We start from the raw sequence: 20,810 nt of genomic DNA, 5'->3' as shown, positions 1-20,810 counted from the left end.
AGAGCTTCAGCTGGTCTGCTTTGGACCTCAGAAATCTCTTCCTTTTGTTATAAAAGGGTCTCTGGTAGTCCCTGGATCCAGTGTAAGTCACCTAGAAAGTTTAAATCAAATGTGTCATGGAGAAAAGTCCTGGTTGCTAAAGAAGGTAGATGATGTTTTATCTTACCTTGTAAATCTCTGTGTCCTCCTCGTACTTTTCTGCTTTCCACTGCAGGCAGCTTTCATTAAAAATAAGCAGGTGATTGATAGGTGGTTTGATTTCTGTGGATGAAAAAAAAAGCATTTTGTGGGATATCATGAACATGTCAACCACAGTATTTACCCACTACAGGCTGGTCATGGACAGCCATACAGTTGTACTGTATTATTATTGTTATGGTCTTGGGTTTCAGAACCAGTGTTTAATTTGTGGACTTAATTCTTGTTTATTATTTAATGTTCCATTTAGTTCTTAGTTTGATTGTGGTTGATAATCACATTTCTTAGTATCCTGAGCCTCATTTATTTGTTTTGGTTAATGATTATTTCATTAATATTCTGCTTTAGGGTTATCTGGCACAGTCACTTATTTTCTTATTCTTTCTATTGTGTCGTATTATGTTAGTCGTTTGTCTCTGAGTAATTACTTCCTGTTTTATTTTAATTCCCTTTTCTCATCTTCCATTATTATTTTCAGCTGTGTTTCCCACCTGTTTCCTTTCCCCCATCAACTCTTGTATTTATTGTCTCAGTCTCTCCTTGTCCTTTGTCAAGTCATCCCTCTAGCTGTGGATCATCTAGTGCTGAGTTTGTTTGTGTTTGGAATTCTTAGTATTTCCTGATCTAAGGGTTCCTAGTTTTCTGTAAACTGCTCTGTGGACTCTGAACTTTGTTTATCACCTGGGAAATCAACATCGAAGCTTACAGTCAAAGGAGCTTGCAAAGAAAAGCGTCTGGACTTCTTTAAGTTGCTTGAAGACGTTTCACCTCTCATCCGAAAAGCTTCTTCAGTTCTAAGGTCAAATGGCCGAGAGTCCCAGATTTAAACCCAGTGGGAGTATCCCCCCAAAGAGGGACAAAAGGACCCCCTGATGATCCTCTAATCACCTGAGCCAAGGTGTGAAAGCACAGGACAAGACTCAGCAGTCCATCTGCATCTAAAGGATAAAGGTCACTCTTTCGAGGATGCCAATGTTCACATTTTGGACAGAGAGGACAGATGGTTTGAAAGAGGAATGAAAGAAGCCATCTATGTCCACTGTGAGCGACCATCTTTGAACAGAGGCGGTGGTTTACGACACCAACTGTCTGCCATCTATAATCCAGTTTTGAGTTCCCTCCCCAGACGCCTTAACGCCCACTCACATCCTGGGCCATCTGACCTCAGGAAATCGAATGATAAGGTGGGGCCAGGTTTCACAATGAGCTCACCCGAAACCCTGGCTGATTGGGACCCACCCCCGCTTTCACAGCTTGGCTCAGGTGATTAGAGGATCATCAGGGGGTCCTTTTGTCCCTCTTTGGGGGGATGCTCCCACTGGGTTTAAATCTGGGACTCTCGGCCATTTGACCTTAGAACTGAAAAAGCTTCTCAGATGAGAGGTGAAACGTCTTCAAGCAACTTAAAGAAGTCCAGACGCTTTTCTTTGCAAACTCCTTTGACTACGATGACCTGGATGACTGAGAACCTTCACAGACATCAAAGCTTACACTGAGTTTTCTCTATGCCTCCTGTCTCCTGCCTTTGAGTCTGTAAATAACAACAATCCACAAAGCTTATGACAATTATACTGTGGCTGAATCTGAGGAGAGAGTAGGGCCTTGTACGCTTTAGAATTCATCCTGCTACTTTTATCAACAGTCACATCATCGATTATACACTAAAGACCTGATTCCACTGGCAGCCATCCCATGCTAAAGCACTGGCTCTGTGGTGTTTAACAGATGGTGTGCTGTGCTTTGGAACATGAGCAGTTCCTTCCCTTCTTTTCTCTTGCCATCATTATGGTACAATTTAATCTATCTCTTTCTTGTATCAAAAGAATCTTTTCCAGAACCGATCAGCCTCTATTTTGTTTTTTCAGACAAAGACTAATCTGGCCTTCTTGTTCTTGAGTGTAACCAGTGGTTTGCACCTTGTTGTAAACACACTATATTTCCATCCATGAAGGAATTTCTTGGTTGCAGACTTTAACAATCATTCACCTACCTCATCAAGAATGTTCTTATGTTGGCTAGATGTAATGAAAATTATGCAGTCAGCCACTTTAGTTGTCTTCTGCAGTCTTTCAGGCCTTTTGGCCAGCACAGTCCTTCCTTTTAAGAATATTGAGAATTCTGAAGGCCAGTAATCTGTATTACCAATGCCGGTTGTTGATCTGGCTATTCTGAAAGGTTTTCCTTTTTGGGGGCTTTTCAGCCTTGTTAACTTGCATCAGAATCTCTTTGGACCATAATAAAAGATGCACTGAAAAGCTTCTAAATACAAGTTAAACATTTGGAATCCCCTCCAGATGACGCCTAAGGTCATCTGTATGAAACAATGAGAATGTGGCTTTAACTGTATGCTGACACTTACCTATGCATCTCAGCGTAGCTTTCTGCCACTCCCCGGAGCTCCCGCACACAGAGACGTTGCTTCCCCTCCAGCTGTGATATCCTGCCACGCAGCGGTGGATCACAATACTTCTATTATGCCACACCACCTTGGAGTTGGCAAGAAAAGGAGCTGGGCCACATTTAGCTGGAAAATAGCAAGAGTGAAATGTTTAATGACTCAGAAATAGTGCTATTCATTGTTTTTTCAGCATGCACCTAAAGGAAACCAAAATCCTAGAAATAAAGAAAAATATTAAGATTTACATGCTGAATATGACGCAGACCCACATTTATCTATCTACCACAGAGCATGCAGGGACAAACAAATTAATAAGCAGCATGCAAACACATAAACAGCATGCTAATAATTAGAAATAATGATGCTCCCACTGCTGAACAGATACAGAGAGATCGTTACTCTACCTTTGCACTTTATAGATACTTCCCCCCACTCTCCTGATAGTGAACATGTTGACATATTATTCCCACTCTCCTGGTAAAATCCTTCCATGCACTCATACAGCACAGTGCTCCCCGGTGTGCTGCTGTGGCCCCACAGGAGATTAGTGTGGGGGAGGGCTACTGGGGGACCACAGCTTATTTCTGTCTGACACACAGACATGAATGAGCACAGACTGTGGGCTATAAAGACATGCAACAAGACAGACACACTGTCCAATCCTCCATGAAACATGCCTTTTTTTCCATAACAACAACAACAACAACAGCCCCTGAACATGCATTATGTAATAATCTGCACCTTCACACCACAGATCAATATCCTCCCACAGTCCGTTTTCTCCACATACTGAGTAGTTTCTCAGGCTCCTGGTGTAATATCCCTCTGCACACTGGTAATAAACCACACTACCAACGCGTGATGTGCCATCCCATAACATTTTAGCATTGGGTTTTAAAACAGGCTCCCAACAGTTGATTTCTACAACAAAAAGAAAGCTGGTCATTTTGGGTCATAATAGCTAGATGTATGTTGTCAGCAATGCTTCCACAATTTTGAGTTTTGAATTGTGTATGGGTAAACTGCACAGTGGTTTAAAATGACTTTACAGTAATTAACAACCAAGTCTATAATTAATTGTCACCTTGACAAAGGATAGGTGCTCCATCCCATTTTCCACTGGCACTACAAACAGATACATTCCCTGTTCCAGCATTGCGATATCCAGGTTTACACTGATAAATAACCTTTGAGCCCACAGTGGAAATTTTATCCCAGTACATGACTGAATTAGGGATGAGTAGGGGCTTGCCACAGTCAACTTCTACAGATGAAAAACATCTATCATTTAACAGAAGAAAATAAACAGTTATTTGTGTCTCGAGAGCGCCAGAAGAAAGATGTTACCTTTGCATGAGATATCTGGTTTTGTCCAGTAACCATTAATTGTGCACACTGAAACATTGTTTCCGTCACTGTGATAAAATCCTTTTTTACAGTAGTAAATTACAGTGCTTCCTGGGGTGGAGCTACCTTTCCACACTTGTCCAGTGTGAGGCAGATTTGGAGGATCCCCACATAATATCTCTATGACGGGAAATGATACACAAGGGGAGTTACGCAGGATTATAAAAACAACTGAAAGCACAAGACATTTTAATTCACTTCGCAATAAGATATTGAACAATATAGTTTAGTTTGTCATAGCAAGAGAAACAGGTATAATCAAACAGGACCGACCGGGTCTTAAAATCAAGTGACTTTTTAAAATTGGCAATATTACTGAGTGCCACCTTTTAAAAATCTCTTTAATCTTGAATTATCTCATTAAATCTCTACATTAAACCTTTATTTATTTATTTATTTTTCAAAAGTCCTTATGATGTTGTTCTGTCTTCCTCCTCTTAGCCTGGTTCCACCAGAGGTTTCTTCCTGTTGAAAGAGGGTTTTTCTTTCCCACTGTCGCCAAGTGGTTGATATAAAGTGCCTTGAGGTGACAGTTGTTTTTTCGGCGCTATATAAAATTGAATTGAATTTAATAATTTAATGCTGCTTTTTTCATTAGAAAACAATCCATTGTTTGATTACCTTGGCATGACAAAGTTGGGGATGTCCACTGACCATTTTCCTGACAGGTGGATACATTATTTCCTCCTTTGTTATAAAAGCCGTCTTTACAGAAATAGAGCACAGTGCTGCCAGGGGTGGAGTTATAACTCCACACCTGCCCAGTGAATTCAATTACAGGAGGATTTCCACACAAGATCTCTACAAGGAACGACAATCACCACAACAATGTAACAAAGGATTCAGATTAATTCAGTCAGTAGATCATTTTCGATTAGAAATAGTCCTCATTAGCATGAAAATACAGTGACAGTACCTCGGCAGAGCACAGATGGACCCGCCCACTGTCCAGCTGCAGTGCAGATGGAGACATTTCCCTTTCCAACATTATGATATCCAGAGTAACACTGATAAACCACCTCAGTGCCCATCCTTGTGCTTTTATTCCACAGCAAACGTGAGTGAGGGACGGCAGGTGGAGAACCACAGTCAACCTCTGGGAGCCAAAGTAGTGACATGCTGCATGAAAATGTTTTCACCTGAAAATCGCCAACAACTCAAACTGATCCATTTCATAAACAATCCTGTCACTGGCTAAAACTCTCTGGATGTTGGAAAAACATGCAAATGCGTTATTATTATTATTAGGCAAGTTTTTACATTAGTAAAAATAATGCATTAATACTCATAACAAGTATTAGAGTAACTTGTTTCAGCAAAAAAACTAAACATTTTTTAGATTTATAAGCATACTAGGAAGAAAATCAGCATTAATACACTTTCCATTCCGTCTATTATCTTCTTCCTGGTGTGACTGAACTGATGATAACAAATACTGCAGTATGTGAGTTTCCATGTAAATACAAGCACAAAAATGTGACACATGACTTAAAGGTTTTAGTCATTTCTGTTTATGGAACAAAACTTTCAGCACCAGGGGGCAGCATTTCACCAGTGGATGTGTTAAGATATTTTCTGACATGTGCTGCTGTTTCTAATCTCTCTATTTCCTCATCAGGCTTTGCTTTTGTGTCCCTTGAATGACTAGCCTGGAAAATAAAGGTTACATTCAAATGCGGCACCATCTTGTGGTACCGATTGGTATCACATGAACGTACAATGCGGCTCTCGTTCAGCTTCAGTTCATAGCTCTAATGCACAATTCATCGATGCTGTGGAAATAAAGTTATAAGCCAGTTAAAAAGCCATTGTTAATTTTGAGAGGGTTATCATATTTTTAAATACACATATGTACAATAAGGACCTTTAATGATGAATTTTTAAACGGGTACCTCATCAGTATGACCCAAACAAAAGAGTAATGACTTTAATGATCCTGAAATCCTCTGAATAAGTTAAAGTTGGCAGATAATCACCTTGACATTCACAGTGTTGTCTCCAGTGTTAACATTAAAATATCAGTGAATGCATTTTAAAACACATAATGTTAAGCAGAGCTGAACATCACAACAGCTACAAGCACCAAAGAGTTTCATTACCTTCACAGACCATGTTAGGTTTGCTCCACAGCCCCTCAGCACCACACACAGAGCTGTTGTCTCCCCTCCTCCACACAAAGCCTTCATCGCAGATGAACGTGGCCACGCTGCTGTACGTAGTTCCTGTGACTGACAGTAGGAACGTGTCCTCCAGTGGTGCAGGCAGGCCACAGTCAACAACTGAGCAGGACAGGATTATACGCAACTTAGGTTTACATCCAGCTTTTCTTTACAGCGACTGGTTGCATGGATTTAATTCAAGATTGGCCGTCATTGTCTAAGGAGCTTGGTAAGAAAAGCATCTGGACTTCTATAAGTTTCTTGAAGATGTTTCATCTCTCACCTGAGAAGCTTCTTCAGTTCTAAGAGCAATTGCTCTCCGTCTTACCTCACAACACCTACAACATTTCCAAACACCTTGGACCAGCCACTTCATAAACACATGGCACAACATAGAAAAGCCACCTCAACAGGTCAAGACTCAGCTGTACATCTGCATCTAAAGGTCAAAGGTCACGCTTTCGAGGATGCCAATGTGAAAGAAGGCATCTATGTCCACTGTGAACAACCATCTTTGAACAGAGGGCGGGGCTTACGACACCAACTGTCTGCCATCTATAATTCAGTTTTAAGATCCCCTCTCAGACGCCTTAACGCCCACTCACTTCCTGGGTCATTTGTTCTCAGTAAATCACATGATAGGGTGGGGTTAGGTTTCACAATGGGTTCACCGGAAACCTTGGCTGATTGTGACCCACACCCATTTTCACACCTTGGCTTGTGTGATTAGGGGTCCTGGTCCCTCTTTGGGACACTCCCAATAGGGCTTAAAAATCTGGAGTCTCCACCAATTGTTCTTAGAACTGAAGAAGCTTCTCGGATAAGATGTGAAATGTCTTCAAGAAACTTTTCTTTCCAAGCACCTTAGATTACCATGACCTGGATGACTGAGAACCTTCACATTGGCCTTCATTATTATATTAACCAGACAGTAGTGTGGCAGAGCCAAACCAAGAGCCATATATTTTTGACATTACACCAGAACTTTAGAAGAGTGACAAAATGTCATATAAATAAATATGAGCGCACCTTTGCAGGAAGCTTTGTCTCTCAGTGGGTTAAAGGGTTCTACTCCATTGTGGATTTTGTATCCAACCTGGCAGCTGCAGTCAAAGCTGCCCTCAAGATTCCTGCATTGAGCTCCCGCTCCACACTGCCCTGTGATCCCGCACTCATCAATGTCTGCACAGTCAAAGAGAGATGATGAACATGTGGCTTAAAATTAGCTCATTTAATAATGTATTTCTAATATCATAGGTGTGACCTGGGTACAGCGCAAACTCACCCTGGCAGTGGGTGCCATCATTTGGGATGAAAACAGCCATGTTGTTAGAAGGGCTGTAGCCAGTCAGACAAGTACAGTAGTAGCTGCCAAAAGTGTTGTGACAAGTGGTGTGCTGGCCACAGATCTTACTGGATCCTATCTGACACTCATCTTTGTCTGGAGAAACAAAGAAAACGATCAATAAGAATTTTTTTCGGCAAGTCAAAGGTGTGGAAAAGGTCTATGGGAATAATTACCATGAGAGTTTATAGACATTTTCATGAACCCAGATAATGTGAGATAAGTAACTGCATGATAGAGTATTATGGTAAAAACATATACTTTTTAAAGGAATACACTAAAAATACTTCTTTGGAAAAAAAAAAACTTAAAAATTTTAAAAGTATTTTAATAAATAAGTTGTTGTTTCAAATCTCACTAATGACATTAGTATTGACCCTCTACAAAATACTTCTGTCAAGGATTTTTAGGAGATGGTGGCCTCTCGGATAGAAACTATAATAAGACATACCTTCAAGTGTCAGGAAGCAAGTAAAGCAACATGAGCATCATTTGGAGCTATATTTGTAGCTTGTGAGCTGCTAAATACTCCATCATGCTCACCAGCTTATTAACTTTGCCTGTGGCATAGCCAGTATAAAACATGGATATAGCTTCAGGCTAGGAAAATAAAGCCAATGAGACTTTGCCTTAACTCATGTGACTTCCAGACCTATTGAAGTCTTTCTGATGTGACCTCTATAAACATGTTAAACTCTGTAAATACTTGTTTGGGGTCATATGGAATAAAAATTACATCTACTTTGTTAATTGTGGTCATACTCTGTTTTAAAATGATTGCCTGTGTTATAAAACTTTGGCTAACACCTTGTCAATCACAAATTGTGAAGCATGCCGTGTCAGTCAGACGCCTCTTCTCCTCACATCCGTTTTTTTACTGCCAGGATGCTGACAGTGGAGACGCTCATGTCAAAACTGTACAACAGGTAGCTACGTGTCATGTTTTCGTCTATGGTCTGTGGGCTGTTTGGTTACATACTGTTTGATTGCTGTGCACAGTAGCGGTTTTAGATACGGGCGACACGGGCGGTTGCCCGGGGCGGCATCGTGATGGGGGGCGGCATCACGGGCATCGGCAAAAAAAGAAAAAAAACGCTCGTACTCATGCTGCCCCGACGGCAGCCAGCGCATATTGGGAATGGCACAGGCATCGATCGGTTTTCTATCGCCCATTTGCTGGGAGTAAGGGCGCCCTCCGTTTGCGTGGTGCGCCTGCTGCTTGCGGCGCAGAGAGGAGAGGGCGGGGCGGCGGGGGATTCTCTGGCTGACTGGAGCGGCATCTAATAACCAACTAGCAAAATAAAACAAAATAACAAACACGAAAACACCAGACATCATGATACAGACTTATAATTTGCACCGATGTTTTTTTCAAAATTCTATACACGAAAAGTGAGCGCGAGAGCCCTCGGTGCGCCTGCTCGCTGCTGAAGTCAAAGTAAACTTTATTGTCATCTCCGCTACATACAGTCCAGTATATAGAGAGACGAGACGACGAGGCTCCAGTTACAGCAGTGCAAGTAAACAAACAATAAATATAAGAAGAGTAAGAAAATAAATATACACTTTAGGACTCGGGGTAAAGGGATCAATGACAATTCAAAATTTACAGTCTGATGATTTAAAGTCTCACACACAACCAGTCGAAAGGGGAGGAGCCCCGGCTGCTTCCAAATCGAGCACATTTCATTCCTAATGTTGTAAATCCATGTCTGTTATGTATTCATGATTTGAATCCTGGGTTGTGTGAAATCTCAGAAATGCACCCTAGACAAAGTGAATCTGTGAACTAAGGTGTAGGTCTGTTAGGATATGTTGTGGTGATCCTCGGGTTGAAGGATGGGTGTTCATTCTGGAGTGCAAAATTAAAACCAATGGAAGATGGACAAGAAAAGTTCAAAGCCATCAGGTGCTCAGTTTAGAAAAAATAGAAAAGAAGAGGAGGAGAAACGAGCAAAAGATACAGGTAAGCAGATGTGTCATTGGATAATGGCAGGTCATCCTGAAACAGTCAGAATCAGAATACTTTATTAATTCCTAAGGAAATTACGTGTGTTACAGCTGCTCCAAGAAGAAATGGTAAAAATAGTAACACTAACAAATTAAACTCCAAACAATACATTATGTTACAGATTTTAATATTAATTAGTCATTGTCAGTTGTTGATTTGTCCTGTTCTCATTGTATGAAGAATTATGATGGCTGTTTGGTAGCCGTTTGCATACTATGCATACTCTCTCTGTCTTCATATGTGTGTGTGGACAGCAGTTTTATGTTAATGTACGATCCTTAATATGTTTTGTGTGTGTGTGTGTGTGTGTGTGTGTGTGTGGTGGAGGGGGGGCGCCAGAGGGAGTGTTCGCCCAGGGCGCCAAACAGGCTAGGACCGCCACTGGCTGTGCAGCAGCAGAGTGCTGACAGATCACTGCTGTTGCTATAAATGATCCTGATGTTGGTGGTAAAAAACGATAAATTTGATGCTGATGAAACCAAAATAGTTAGCATAAAGTCGTCAAAGAGCTGTTTGGAGTCTTGGAAAACTGTACAAGTGGATGCTGATTCGCTGTGGGTTTATCTCTATGAGCAGCCTCTTTTACATTACATAAAGTTACTTGATTAATTTTTAATATATTAACTGGAGGAGCAGAATATAGTTTTTTCCTACCTTGACAGAAGGTTCTTCCATTTCCAACAAAGCCGTACTTGCAGTTACAAACTTTGCCCGAGCCATCTGACTTGTCGTCACACGTGGCATTAGCATGGCAGGTTGAGCACACATCCAACAGACTCTGGCCCTCTGCTGGCTTACCTGAGAGGATAGAGAGGACTCTTCTCCAATTATCATGTTGATACTTAAAGTTGTTCATTATGTCATATAAATCATACGTTGTAATTATAAAATCAGAATTGCGGGGAGAAAAACGTCACCAGGATTCTCACCTGAAAAAACGAAGAGCAGAAAAAACACAATCATGGTTTTGTTTCCTTCATCCATCCTTCCAGTCTCCGCGTGGACTTCACCCGACACAAAACCTCTTCGTCCTCATCTTCGTTTTTTCTATATATATATATTTTTATTTATGTACTTCCTTCTTGTGCACCATTATTAAGCTGAGCGCATTTGATAACCAGAACTGTGAGTGGGTGAGCTGAGGTCACCCTGCGAAAGAAACTCCTTTTCTCAATGGTCCTCTAGCAGTTTTGTGGTTTCAGCTGTCATCGTCTGGCATGTTCAGTTACTACTCGCATCTGCAGACGATAGTTCACCACTCACAGTGGACTGCCCACTCAGCTGTGGGAGCTGATAACGGCTATATTTGGCCCCATAAACCTGCTGAATTTCCTCTTAAAAAACATGGTGTCACTTGTAACGGTTAGTTTTGTGCATATTAAACTCCTCATTACACCAGTTTGGTGTTAACCACTGACACAGCTCTTATGGATTCATGAACGTTAAGTGCAGTTTACCCGATGCTAAGTGACGGCTCAATTAGATTAGACTCCATAAATATATAAGTGGTGTTTTAAGTTTTTGTATTTATGTTGAAACTAGGGGTCTGCAGTGGGTGATGTGGGAGGGGGAGATAAGTCTGATGAGCTCCTATCTCTCTGCCCAGCAGGGTCCTAACTGGGGTTTTCTGTCACTCGAATTAGTAAGCTAAACTCTTCACAGCTGTGGCTCTGTGTGTGTGTGTGTGTGTGTGTGTGTGTGTGTGTGTGTGTGTGTGTGTGTGTGTGTTTATATATTAACGAGCCAGTTTTAGACATTTTTGTCCAAACTAAAGATCAAAGTGAAAACTGTGTGTTTGTGTGAGCACACATCAGGTATGGGTAATCACAAAACCATTAGTTTAGTCAAACATCAAGGAAGTGAACCCTTTGAACAAATGAGTAACATCACATGGAAAAGAGAGAAAATAAAAAATAAATGAATAAAAAATAGAATAAACTTACAATCCAATAGTACATGATTGTTTAAATACACAGTTTATATCATTTTCTCCTGAAACATTTCACATTTTTCCCAAAAGGTTGATTCTGTTCATCTGGACGTAACGTTTTCAGTGGGAGAAATGTTTCGTCACTCATCCAGGTGACTTCAGTCTCAGCTGACTGCAGGTTTCCCCAACCTTATAAACAGTAGATTTCTACAGTGACTGAAACCAGCCCACTGAATGAACAATGGGCTAAGAGGTCAGGTCCTTGATTATTAAGATGCAAACTGTCATGACCATTGATCAAAGCCCATTGATCAATGGCCATGAGTACCATTCCCAGAGAGTTAGGGAATAGCTTTAATCACAGCAAGATGGTAAAAGATGTACCCTTAGGCCCCCTCCTCGATTCAGAGATGGTCTTTCCCTTTTCACGTAAATTGCCTTCTTGACTCCCCGCTCAAGCCAGTGTTCCTCTCCATTCAGGATGTGCACATCCTCATCATTGAAAGAGTGTCCACTGGCTGGTATGTGTAAATAGGAAACTTTTTGGGATTTACTTACCTGGATGACTGAGCATGCATCAAGACATTTCACATTTTTACTACTCAAAATAATACTGAATTTATACTTCTTTATACTTGGTCCTTAGAATTATATTGCATGAAATAAATGCAAAATGGCCAATCGTTATGAATAAATAACAATTATATTTATGTAAGTCTATGGGACTTGCAATATATGTAAAACATGAACAAGTGTTTTTCATTTCTTTTCCATAAGTTCCTTCAAGTCTGAGGGGAAAAGATTATTTAGCAAGGTTTCAAATGATGTAAACATCCAAATGGTTCCTTTTAAAACTGAGCTTCCTTAATAAAACATGCACAAATGAACAATAAAGCATGTAAAGAAGCAGACTAGAAGTTCAAGCTTGTCTCAACCTCACACTCATCATGTGACAAGCATGTGTTCGACCCCTGAACAGAAGTCAGGCCTCTTACGCATGAAAACGTGCATAAACATGCTAATTTATTCCTGATATTGGTAATTCCTTATCATCAGCAGATTAGACTTGAAGCTCTCAAGTCTCTAGACAGCTGATAACAAGCTGGCTAAACAACAACAGCTGGTTATAAACTAACATTATTAGCTAACCAGCTAATGTTAGGCTTTAGGACAAGTGCCCTAAAAACACAGTTTTCCTCTGATAAACAGTTTGATTACATTCTCACATTGTATGAGAGAGCAGACCCTAACAGAGGCTCAAAGCAGTGCTTTCTGACAGAAAAGTGAAAGAACTCACCTCAGTATCACTACCATAGGACAGAATTTAGCATCGCTGTCTCATCGACTCTTTTTGGACTCCTTTCACAAAGGTCTTCAGCCTCCTCCAAAGCAAATGGACGTGGATACATATTGACAGCTGAAGTAAACAGTGGATTGACAGCATAGACTCACTACAGATAAACAGTGGCCAGAGTAGATTGTCCTACAGCAGCTACTGTAGCTACGATTATGCACTTGAATTGAAAGGGTTAGAAAACAGAATCCAGTTGACTGCAATTTACTGACATCTAGTGGTGAGATTTTACACACTGTACCTTTAAAATAATCCCAAAGGTGAACTCCAGACAGTCTCAAAGAATCAAGTCTGTTGGAATTTGTCCTTATTTAGAGATTGTTTACGTTTGTATCAGTCAGGCTCTCACTATATATCACATCAAGAGCAGAAGATAACCACTCGCTAGCTCTGTTCTGGTGTGACAGTAGCAACTCTGGACATCATGCATACCTTGTGCTTTCAGGTAGCTGCTGAATAAAAACAGCAGACCAGAATGCACTGGCTCCTGCATTTTGTTTCAAATATCTTTTATTAGAAGCAAGTATCACAGTTGTTACAAGTTAATAGAACTTATGCACCCTTTTTCTCTAAACAAAACAAAACAAAACAAAACAAAAGAAAAAAAAATTGAACAAATAATAGATAAATAAATAAACAAACGCCCAAACAAACAAAACCCCCCCCCAAAAAACCCCACTATGGGCCCCGATCCCCCGACTGCCAAAAATTTATATTTTCTCAAGATATGCAAGTAAAGGATGTCAAATTAATTCAAAATCTTTCACATTGCCATTCATGGCATATCTTATTTTTTCAAGGTGAAGTGTATTTGTAAGCTCTGCAAGCCACATCTTTAACACAGGAACCTCTTTGCCTTTCCAAAGCTGCAGGATCAGTTTCTTTGCGATGATCAGTGCATATGACATAAACCTTTTTTGAGAATGTTGTAAGCTTTGTGTTTCTTTGGAGATCCCAAAGATAATTACTGTTGGATTTGGATCAATCTTGTTTTTAAAAATATTAGACAGATAAGTAAAAATGTCACACCAAAAACCCTGAAGCCTTGGACAAAGTGCAAAGCTATGTAACAGATTTCCATAATGTGTCATACATTTTTCACAGAGGGGAGAGCAGTCTGGATACATTTTGTGAAGTCTTTCCCTTGAATAATGTAACCTGTGTACAATTTTATACTGAATTAAGCAATGACGGGAATTAATAAAAAGCGTATTTATGTTGCGTAAGACCTCCTGCCAAAAATCTTCCGATAGGGAAATCCCAAATTCCTTTTCCCACTCCTCTTTAATTGAATGAGTTGAAGGTATACTCATCTCCTGTATTGAGTTATAGAATAATGAGATTTTCTGTTCGAACCCCCGGCTATCACTAAGGCATCTATCCAAGGTGTCAGACGGTATGCTGTCAAACTGCGGCAGATGTGGGATTTTCGTATATATTATATATAATTTCGTAGTTGAAGATATCTAAAAAAATGGCTGCGCGGTACTCCAAATCTATCTATTAATTGTTGAAATGACATGAAGGTATCGTTTGAATATAAGTCTTTTAATTTACGAATTCCCAGTTCGTGCCACACGTTGAAAGCACCGTCTGCACATGATGGAAGGAAAGAGGGGTTAGCTGTAACAGGCATACTCATTGATAATGGTTTCAGTTTAAAGTGCTTAATTATTTGTTTCCAAATTCGCAAAGTGGTATGGATCACTGGGTTATAATTATAGTATGCACTTGTCAAGGGAGTAGGAGAAAGTAATATTCCACCAACACAGTAAGGAAGGCAGTCCTCCCGCTCCATCTGCAGACCATGGGGGAGTAACGCTGTATCATCCAGTAAGAGGGAAATTATTCTTAAATTTGATGCCCAATAATAATGCATAAAGTTAGGTAGTGCAAGTCCTCCAAGGGATCCGTGTTCACAAAGATGTTCTTTTTTTATTCTATGTGTTTTGTAGTTCCATATAAACGGCATAACAATGGCATCCAGCTTTTTGAAGAAAGATTTGGGCAGGAAAATTGGGATATTTTGGACCAAATACAGATATTGCGGGAGAAAGACCATCCTTATTGAGTTCACTCTTCCTATCAATGAGATAGGGAGTGTCCTCCAAAACTGGATGTTGTTTTTTAGCTTCTCCAGTAGAGGGAGAAAGTTTTCTTTCACTAAGGAACTATATTTTCTTGTTATTGAGATACCCAGATATGTAATTTTTTCATAACTTATTTTAAATGGGAGAGATGCAAGCCACTCATTGCTTTCCAATTTGATGGGCAATACTTCACTTTTTCCCCAGTTGATCTTGTAACAGGCGAAGGTGCCAAATTTGTCAATAACGGAGAGGATTGCTGGGATGGAAGTTTGGGGGTTTGTTATGTATAGTAAAATGTCATCAGCATAGAGTGATATAGTATTAGAAGTATATACTGTGTCATAACCATGTATATCAGGGTGAGTACGAATTGTCTGTGCCAGGGGTTCCAGAGCCAGAGCGAACAGTAATGGACTAAGAACACATCCCTGTCGTGTCCCTCTGCTGTTTGGTTTGTAAGTATTCTGGCTGTGGGATTCTTGTAGAGTAATTTTATCCAGGAAATAAAATCTTGTCCCAGTTGAAATGTCTCTAAGACAGCAAAGAGATAGGGCCACTCCACATGATCAAATGCCTTTTCGGCATCTAAGCTAAGTACAAGTAGATCCTGTTGCACCTTAGAGGAGTAAATTATATTAAATAGACGCCTAAGATTATTAAAGGAACTCCTATCTGGTATGAAGCCTGTTTGATCTGAGTGTACCAGTTTATCTATTACCATATTGAGTCTACTCGCTAGTATTTTAGCCAGGATTTTTTGATCCGAATTTAATAAAGAAATTGGTCTATATGATCCCACTTCCTCCAAGACTTTACCTTTTTTTGGAAGTACTGTAATAATTGCTTAATTCAATGTTGGTGGTAGAGTGCCCAGTTTGTATGCATGTACAGTTTAAATAGATATGGAACAAGTTTAATATTGAACTGTTTGTAAAATTCATTCCCTAACCCATCTGGGCCTGGACTCTAACCATTTTTTAATAAACTAATAGATTTAGTAATTTCTTCAGTTGTAATCTTGGCATTCAAGATCTTGCGATCCACCTGATCTAACACAGGGAGGTCGCACTTATCTAAAAGCACTGGCTCCTGCATTATCACACACAAAAACTTAGTGTAATAGTCAGAGAAGTTCATGGACACAGTGCATGTGAGGAAAAAGGCTTGCATCTTACAGAAACACACAGTTTGTATCTTTGAGTTCTGACAAATGTGTTTCACATATTCCTTCCAAATAAAAATAACACTCAGGTGGCACTCAGTTATTTTTGCCTACGCCAGCTGTTGATTAGCACTGAACCATTGTGCCAACATAATTTATGGCGAGGGAACAATGCAGTTAAAAAGTGGATCTTTTTGTAAAAAAAACACAGGATCCAGGGCAACCTAAACCTAAGACTCTCTCTGCATGATCAGTCATTGTGATCTTTGCTGTTACAATTATTAAAGGTGGGGTTATCTCAAATGGACAAATGAAACTGGGACATTAGTAATATAAGTAGGCGGGACATTTTAATACTGAAATTTCTTTTATTTCTTGTTAGTTGTTGTCTAGCACCTGATATTTCAAGAGTCGGCCATTTATTGCAGAAACATGCATGTATCAAAATCCAGATCATCATTCTTACTGTAAGTTTATCAAATGCACCATACTGTTTCATACATTTCAAATTTATAATGAAAAAGCAGTTTGACTGAACACATTAGTGGTTGGTGTTTGAACTTGAACATGTTTTGCTGGTTGCTAAAAAAAGCATGTCAGGAATGTAATCTTCTTCTGCTTCCCCTACCACGAGTGACTGCTCAGGTTTCTATCACAGACAGCATCACAGTTCATATGATGGACACAAAGCTGTGCTGGTTTTCAAATCTGTGAGATCCTGAAGGGTCAGAAAAGTGTGCACAAACAGCAGCTTTTCTTTTCATGTGCAGCTTCAGGCTCCTCAGGAGGAGGCGCGTCAGGAGCAGATGACTCCTCCTTGCACTCTGACACTGAACCGCTGGAGGTGGACAAAAGCCTGCTGCACACCAGGTCTGCAGCTTTTCCATCCATCAAGGACACGTCTGTCACTGTTTTCTCTCTTAGCGACATGTCCCCATCTTCATCATCATCTATGAGCACAAACTCCTTGAGATAAACCATCCCCACTCCGTGGAGACTGCGGCTCTCTGCTGACTCCTCCGTAGTGCATGCATCCACAAAGGTCAGAGTTGAAGTCTCTGTCAGGGTCTCATGTGGGTCTGTTGAGTTGTCTTCTGGCCCCGAGTAGCCCTGGCTGCTTGACTCCATCATCCGCATGAAGCTTCTGTGGCCAATCTCATCTTTCGTGCTGCGCTTTTCTTTGTGGCTGATGGAGTTGATGTCTGGAACGTGGGCACTAGCTCGGCTGGAGAGCCGGTCTCTCCTGGGATGAGAAATGTTTTCTGCAGCATGACCATTTCCAGAATGCATCTTAAAGGCCACCTTCTCATAGTCATGGTAGACCTGCACATTGCTGCTCCCTGTTGGGGAAGAAATGGGGATGCTGGCAGTGTTTCCTTTTCCTTGCTTCTTCATGTAAATCTGCCTGAGACGAAACAAAAAACTGGAGGTTAGTCTCTGACCTTAGAAACTGTAGTCTGTTCACTGAGGACGACTGCAAGACTCAGTACAACATTATTTGTGCAATACCAGCTCACAACAACAGACACCTAAGGCTGGTTTATTTTGTGAGCCCAAAACAATATAGAATAATCCAGTAAGTAGGCCTTCCTTTTTTTTCTTTAACAATATGAGAATATTTAGCAAACAATAAATACTAATATAATGATTTTAAGATTTTTACTACGTAGTAATCAAAATGGTCTAAATGATTAAATTATGACATCCCTGCTTTTGGAGGGGAGCTTGTTTTTTCTTTGCAAATTCTAGAAAAAGCCATACAGTTCACTTTAAGACGCCAAATACCTTTGACCCAGAAAACTGGGGTTTGTGCCCTGAATTGTACCATTATTTTATGTATATTGTGTAGATTCTTTTCTAGTCTTTTAAGACTTATGAAATCTGTAAAAAAACAAAAAAAAGTCTTTGTTCACCTGGACGGGTATTTTATCTTTTAGCTGTAATACAACTGTATGAATCTGATGAATTTCCACCAAAGAAATTAACTGATGCCAATGCCAAGAAAGTGTCAAGAACATGGCACTACAAAATTACTGTCCCTCTGACGTCTGAGGGTCTGTGACGATCCATCACAGGAAACAGTGATGTGCAGCCCATCAGCTGACTTGAACTGGTTCCCACAGAAATGATCCAAACTCCTCAAACAAACAAACTGGCATCATGACCAGCATGGACACTGTGATGGTGCAAAATAAGCATATGTTTGCATGATGTATAACAAAATGCTTGATAGTATAATTAAACCCTCGGACAGGAAACAGTTTTGTTCCCTTGAAGGGAAGGAGTGTGTAATCGTTTCCATTTGTCTGTCTGTCTGTTTGTTAGCGGTCCAGTTTTAAAGATATCATTTTAAATTTTGTCTAAATAGACTGGCTAAACATTTGACCTTGACCTTCACTGTTAGCGCCCAAGGTCAAAGTTGACCTTGAAAAAAATAGTCAAGAAACCATGGCTGGTGTCACATACCTAGTTATGACTAAGGTCCGAGTAAAGGTGCTGCTACATGATTTGAGGTCAACAAAATTTACCCCTACTTGCCCCCCCTGCTTTATTTATTTAACTTTTAAATTATTAATGCACAATTACAAACTGACTACATCATGCAGTTACATTATAGTACAGTGTTTCGCTAACAGTGTAACTGGGGCAATAAATAGTGGACATGTTTTACGCACTGGCCTCTCTGAATAAATAGAAGAAGCCGTTACTTTTAAAGGAAGTAAAAATAACCTGAATTCCCGAAGGATCGGCTCTGTGAAGGTGGAGACAGATGAAGGCCTCAAAAGGGCTTTAACAAACCAAGGAAAGTGAGTGTTTGATCTCTTTCAAACACACCTTCCTCCTCCCCTGCTGCCACACACACACATTTCAGATGAAGTGATCAGAACATCCTGGAAATCTGCCATCCTACTTATGGGTGTGGAATGCTGACAGATTCATGTCAGTGGGCAAATCTTCAAGCTTTAGTCCCGTTTTAAAGAAAGGACAAGCGCAAACAAATGCAAATGGGCTAAGTTAAATATGCACACTGGAAACTGTATTGAAAGACTTTTCTAGAGGAGCGATTTATAGCTCTGTGTGCTGAATGCACTGCACTCTGCACAGGAGCTTTACAAACTGACCCTCTTACACTTGACTGACTCCTGCAAGACAGAATTGGGACTCTATAAATGAATAATATCTGCAGTGTACATGTTTGAGTGGGAATGCTCCAGTTTGTAGAGGTGACTGAGCAAGAACAAGAAGAGATGAAAAATACATAATGTTTTTAACACGTTCATTGGTTTATGGCTTTAGCTTGCACATGGCTGGCGACTCCCTTTGTCTCAGCAGTGAGTACGAGCAGCCTGGCAGAAGCTTTATCTCTGGGAGGAGGAACTATGTGGCACAGCCAGGAGAAAATAGACAATAATTTAATATCACAGAGTTGACTTTTAAAAAAATGTTCACATTTGTATTGGGCAGTATTGAGTACACTTAATGTATGATGATGGATAACTGAATGCTAACATTACTTAAAACTGTCCTTTATACATCAAACACACAACCGATGCAACAACAAACAACAAACTAACAAATAAAAAAATGCCTTTACCTTAAGCTTTGTAAGCCTGAACTCTTCCCCGGGTCGATGTAAGGAAAATCACATGGCATAGATGGGACAATCAAGTGGGCTTCCTCCTGATCTGCTGTGCCGCTGGCAAAACTGATGTCTCCTCCTTGCAGAGTATTCCTTGTGGTCTACAAACAAGAGATCCTGCACACGCGCCCTCCCCTCATCATATCCACTACAACTGCTCACAGCTGCACAGAGGCAGGCACAGACTCACTGCACTCACACCAGAACCTCTGTGCGTGTCTCTCTTATTTTAAACTTTGTGATTTTCTAATGGATTGACCTTCATATTGATTCTGCTTCACATATTAACCACCCAGAGTTTACTTTTGAGTTTTCATTAAATTAGAAATAGCAAAAAGGCAAACACCAAAGGTTAATTTATTGCACATTATTTGACATTTTGGAGAATATGCTAATGTGTATATGCACAGACATTTAATAATAACAATATTAAAATAGACACCACTTATACAGTGAATACAGGCTCCCGTCAGCTAGTTTTTAATTAAAATCAAAATGTGAAATAAAGTTAAACATTTAGAAGGAATAAAACTCATTTTCTTTAGTCCCGTCTGTAATTTTGCTCTCAAATCTATTTCCTGATTGCAAACTGATTTTTTTTTTTTTTTGCCCTGATTGCAAAACAGAGAAACGAGCTAAAAATGTCCAACTCAATAACTCACTTCTTATATTGTCTAATCTACCCCGTTCCCTTAATAGCTCTAAAAACATTTGTTATATTTTAGTTTTATTTACCAAAATAATAATAATAATAATTTGGATGAAGTCAAACTAGTCCTTTTGTTCTCTCTTCCTAGTTTTAAGCTAATTGTCTCCTGACTGTAGCTTTATATTTACATAAAGGAGAAACTATTTATGAAATTATCTAAAGTCCAGACCCATGTGCAAAAAACGAATGCCTGCAAACCTCCATGGATCTACCAAAAAGTGTATTCTGTCTATGTGGATGTAGTGTTCTCAGTCTTCAGTCCATTCCCCACATTTCTGTGAATGGTCCTCATGACCATCAATGATCAGTGACTGCATAAATATTGTTTTCTCACTCATATGTGTTAACTATCCAACCTATATTCTATCCTCTGTCAATTCAGTGCGATAAAATAAAACCAGCGGGGC

At 40.0% G+C, this 20,810-nt stretch overlaps 2 protein-coding genes across 3 annotated transcripts in view; both read right to left on the bottom strand.

Moving 5' to 3' along the window:
• The window catches only part of susd1 (sushi domain containing 1), a 14,403-nt gene extending 1,505 nt beyond the window's left edge, over window positions 1-12,898 (bottom strand). Inside the window, exons 1-9 of one of the 2 annotated variants that reach the window (XM_039621077.1) lie at window positions 12,746-12,888; window positions 10,448-11,384; window positions 10,173-10,316; window positions 7,448-7,603; window positions 7,192-7,344; window positions 6,103-6,282; window positions 2,558-2,722; window positions 167-261; window positions 1-91 (exon numbers count right to left, since the gene is read on the bottom strand). The exon at window positions 1-91 is cut by the window's left edge and continues 96 nt beyond it. In XM_039621077.1, the coding sequence (XP_039477011.1) occupies window positions 1-91; window positions 167-261; window positions 2,558-2,722; window positions 6,103-6,282; window positions 7,192-7,344; window positions 7,448-7,603; window positions 10,173-10,316; window positions 10,448-10,502 (1,039 nt within the window). In that variant the 5' untranslated portion in view covers window positions 10,503-11,384; window positions 12,746-12,888. Of the gene's footprint in view, window positions 92-166; window positions 262-2,557; window positions 2,723-6,102; window positions 6,283-7,191; window positions 7,345-7,447; window positions 7,604-10,172; window positions 10,317-10,447 lie in introns of both variants that reach the window. The other variant, XM_031742825.2, reaches the window with a different exon arrangement.
• Window positions 12,899-16,449: 3,551 nt separating this feature from the next.
• On the bottom strand, window positions 16,450-19,751 carry si:ch211-12e13.12 (paralemmin-2). The gene is made up of 2 exons (XM_039620299.1): window positions 19,650-19,751; window positions 16,450-17,459 (listed from the first exon to the last, which is right to left on the bottom strand). Exons 1-2 carry the CDS (start codon window positions 19,706-19,708, stop codon window positions 16,781-16,783), a joined length of 738 nt encoding a protein of 245 aa, XP_039476233.1. The 5' UTR covers window positions 19,709-19,751; the 3' UTR covers window positions 16,450-16,780.
• Between the last annotated feature and the right edge of the window lie 1,059 nt (window positions 19,752-20,810).

The sequence above is a fragment of the Oreochromis aureus genome, linkage group 12 (assembly GCF_013358895.1).
Source record: "Oreochromis aureus strain Israel breed Guangdong linkage group 12, ZZ_aureus, whole genome shotgun sequence".
NCBI lineage: Eukaryota > Metazoa > Chordata > Actinopteri > Cichliformes > Cichlidae > Oreochromis > Oreochromis aureus.
The sequence above is the reverse complement of the archived record's forward strand: the minus strand, read 5'-3'. Positions and strand labels throughout refer to the sequence as shown.